The 4,225-nt window shown below is 35.0% G+C and overlaps 1 protein-coding gene across 1 annotated transcript; it reads right to left on the bottom strand.

The window, feature by feature from the left end:
• Positions 1 to 1,527: 1,527 nt before the first annotated feature.
• LOC118335416 (tRNA (cytosine(38)-C(5))-methyltransferase-like) lies at positions 1,528 to 2,817 on the bottom strand (the record flags this gene model as incomplete). Its single annotated transcript, XM_035671678.1, is given in 2 exon segments — positions 1,528 to 1,990; positions 2,688 to 2,817. Coding segments are annotated over 2 exon segments (231 nt in total), but the record flags the coding sequence as incomplete, so codon positions are not given.
• Between the last annotated feature and the right edge of the window lie 1,408 nt (positions 2,818 to 4,225).

Genomic DNA, 4,225 nt, shown 5'->3' on the forward strand with positions numbered 1-4,225 from the left:
ATCAAAAACTAAGTCCTTTCATGTGTCCTCAGTAACCTTTATAAATAAATATTGTTCAGAATGTGAAGTTTTCTAATATTTGGTTCTGATTGATTTCAAATATATTAGATGTATATTTTCATTGTTTCTTTATTTTGATTCAAAGGGGTTTTATGAATGTTGGTAAAAATGCATTAATACAGAAAATAATACATGAGGTTGCCAGTATGTGAGGTGAATTTCCAAATGCAAACACAAATATCATTGAGTACTACTTTTTTTATATGATTAACATTTTTTATTTCAACAACACAATAAAGACAACAGCCCTTTTCCACAAGGTACACTGTCATATGGTCCAAACAGCGAAAGACATTTTTCACAACATGCAATGCAAACACTGTTGATTAATATATCAAAATATAATATACAGTACTGTGCAAAAGTTTTAGGCAGGTGTGAAAAAATCCTATAAACTTAGAATGCTTTCAAAAATATAAATAATAATGTTTATCAATTTTAAAAATGCAAAGTGAGCGAACAAAAGAAAAATCTAATTCAAATCAATATTTGGTGTTACTACCCTTTGCCTTCAAACCAGCATCAATTCTTATAGGTACACTTGCACAAAGTCAGGGATTTTGTAGGATTATAGTCAGGTGTATGGTCAACTAATTATACCAAACAGGTGCTAATGATCATCAATTTTACATGTAGGTTGAAACACAGTCATTAACTGAAACAGATGTGTAGGAGGCTTAAAACTGAGTGAGGAACATCCAAACTCTGCTACCAAGGTGAGGTTGTGGAAGACAGTTTTATGTCACAGGTCATACACCATGGCAAGACTGAGCACAGCAACAAGACACAAGGTAGTTATACTGCATCAGCAAGGTCTCTCCCAGACAAAGATTTCAAAGCAGACTGGGGTTTCAAGATGTGCTGTTTAAGCTCTTTTGAAGAAGCACAAAGAAACAGGCAACGTTGAGAATCGTAGATGCAGTGGTCAGCCAAGAAAACTTATAGTATAGTATTATAGTATAACATATATAGCACTATATGAAAAACACATCAAGCTTATTTCCCTTCGAAATCGGAAGATGTCCAGCAGTGCCATCAGCTCAGAACTGGCAGAAACCAGTGGGACCCATCTCTTCATGGAAGAGTAGCAGCCAAAAAGCCATACCGCTGACATGGAAACAAGGCCAAGCGACTCAACATAAGAACTTTACATTATTTTTTACAAGGTCTCAGACCTTTTATCAGCTCCTTAGGCCAGTGCCAGCTGGTGCCACTTTCTAAGCTTTACAAATACTGAGTCTTCAAACCTTAAACAACACACCATGGGTTCCTCTATGCAGCAGTGTAAGACGTTACTGATGTACACAATGGATATAAGAACATAGCAAAAGTGTTCTCAGCTTGAAGTTTCCACAGTGTGCAATGAAATGTAAGACATGGCAGTTTAGGGGAACTGCAGAAGTCAAGATGAGATCTGGAAGACCAAAAAATCTTTCTGAGAGAACTGCAAACTATATGCTACACAGGTTATTTTTTTAGGTTTTTATTTGGATTATTAGAAAATCTCAAAACATTCAGGTGCAACCAAAAGATGTACTGTTATAACTGACATGTTAAAAAAAAGAAAAAGTAACTTACACTGTTTAGATGTCACTATAAGTGTTTTTGACCAGCGTCTGGGCAATGAACAAGAAAAACTAAACAATATTAGGAATGCGTATTGATGGTACGATTTGTATCAATCCAATACATTACCATATTGTGTTTTTTTTTAATTGAGCACACCACCATATGCAAAAAGTTTACTTTTTTTATGCAGTTTATCAAAGTCTCTGTAATTTCCAACATCACAGGAAAATAAGATGGTCTCCTCCAGTGTTTCCCAAGTGCTAGGAAATGAGCAGCTGCAGCAGTTTGGTGACCACCACAACATTAAGGCTGTTTCCTAGAACTCTGTACTTCTGCTTGGTAGTGATCTGCTCTGGAAAGGCTGCAAAATAAACACATTTAAATAAAATTTAGAAAGACACACAATCCATCCAATAGTGTAAAAAAAAAACTACATTTCACTTCAGACTAGAATATATAAAGTATATGAATGCAATAGTAATATGTTATTTGGGGCATTTTTAAAAATCCAATTTTGCTTTTTGAAACATGGATGTCCTTCAGTTTTAAACTCATACTACTACTACTTTTTACAGATTTTGAGAAGTGACCATACTGCCTGTCTGAAAAAATAAAAGACAGTGGAAGTCAATCAGTTAATCCATACAATGATGTAATAATTACTAAATTATGTACAATGTTAAACCAATTACTTTTAGAGTAATTTGTATGGCCAGGATAATTTATATGTAGCAGTTATTAAGAATAATTCACACATTTGAATGTTTCACACAACAACAGAGAACAAACATGAAGCAATTGACCCTTCCTTAGTCCTGACATTTTTTTGCTATGAGCTCCAATAACAGTCAAGCAATCTTAAGCCAGAACCTTCTCCTTTCCTGTACTAGATATGCTATGTGCTGGGCTCATCTATGTAGGATTTAGTGGCATCTAGCGGTGTAGTTGCAAATGGCCCTATCTAGAGCCAGCGTTTGGTTTGTCCCTTCTGTAGAAACACACAACTACTCACGCCCTCAGCATAGGTAGTTGCAAACATCTGGACATTTTAAACTTACAGAAGCTTTGAGGGAAGCCCATGAGGTTGGCAACTTCTTTGGGAGTAAAATAACGGAGCTTCAGTTTCAATAGCCTCTGGAGTTTCTCCTCTTCACAGCACTGGTCCAGACCTCTAAACACATTCTCCATCTGCAGAGCACACAAAGCTAAAACCTTCAGCATACTATGATAAAAAATGTCTGCTGTTCTGATGCTCATTAGGAATTGGTAAAGCTTAGCTTGGATAAGATGTTTTTTTTATTGATCCACCGTAGGAAAAATTCAAGTTAGGCACAGCAGAACAGAGGAAATGTAGTGCAAATAGCAAATAATAAAATAAAAACAAAATAAAATATAAAATAACGATGGCTATGTTCAATGAATGGATGACAGCAGAACAACAAATTAATTTATAGCTGATAAATTATCGATTAATAATAATTTATTTCAAATTCTTATGCAGAAGGTTTGACAGGCTTTATGTTCAAAAAAGCCAATCAATGTTTGTAGTGTTGTTTTTTTGATGAACTTTACTAGAAAAAAAAACTAAACACAAAAATTTGTTTGTTTTTCTAGATGTCAGTTAGATTTGATTAGAACAGAGCTATACTAAATCATCCATTTTTGCTCACTGCATCTCAGCATTTTTTTTTTTTTACCATCATTTGTTCATAGACTTCAGGTTTTAAACTTCTTTTTAAAATACTAAAAATGTAATTATGGATTATCTTATGCCAGGCCAATACCACCATGAGAAGCAGGTAATTATGACCTGAAAAAAATAATTACAAAAAGTTATACATTCACATCTAGAAGCTGGGTTAAGGGCCTTACTTAAAGGCACCTCAATGAGGAAGGGGCAAGTGGTGCTTTTTACTTTCCCCACCCAGATTTATCCTGCCTGCCACACTGAACTGTGGCAGCTGGCACACTTCTGTGGTGTCCACACAGAGCGTTTCTTCTGCCAGCCCAATCTTTCTACATACATTTAGTTTGTCTTTGATAAATAAAATATGCACATAAACACTAGAGAGCTTTTAATCTGAAACAGATACAGGAGCTGTTAATTTAATTTTTGTTTTATGTTTGCGACACTCCAGATAAATACACTGGACCTGCAGTGAAAGGTGTATATGTTGCTGGTATAATGTCAATATGACTATGAACTATTTTTGCTTGGAACCACTAATAAAAAAATCTCTTAGGTTGTATAAACCACAGACCTTATTTCAGGCATCTCACCAAAAAAAAACATTTACGGGGAGAGGGAACCAGAGAGGCTCACTCGGTTCTGGGTTTTAGGACTCATTCTTGCAGCACTCAATGTCTATGGCTATACACACATGGACAAAATTGTTGGTACTCTTCTGTTAAAGAAAGAAAAACCCACAAATGTCACTGAAATAACTTGAAACTGACAAAAGTAATAATAAATACAAATGTACTGAAAATTAACTAATGAAAATCAGACATTGCTTTTGAATTGTGGTTCAACAGAATCAATCAAAAACAAACTAATGAAATTGGCCTGGACCCCTGAACTTAATATTTTGTTGCA

This window comes from Morone saxatilis, unplaced genomic scaffold (genome assembly GCF_004916995.1).
Source record: "Morone saxatilis isolate NCDOM2014 unplaced genomic scaffold, NCSU_SB_2.0 Contig24, whole genome shotgun sequence".
Lineage (NCBI taxonomy): Eukaryota > Metazoa > Chordata > Actinopteri > Moronidae > Morone > Morone saxatilis.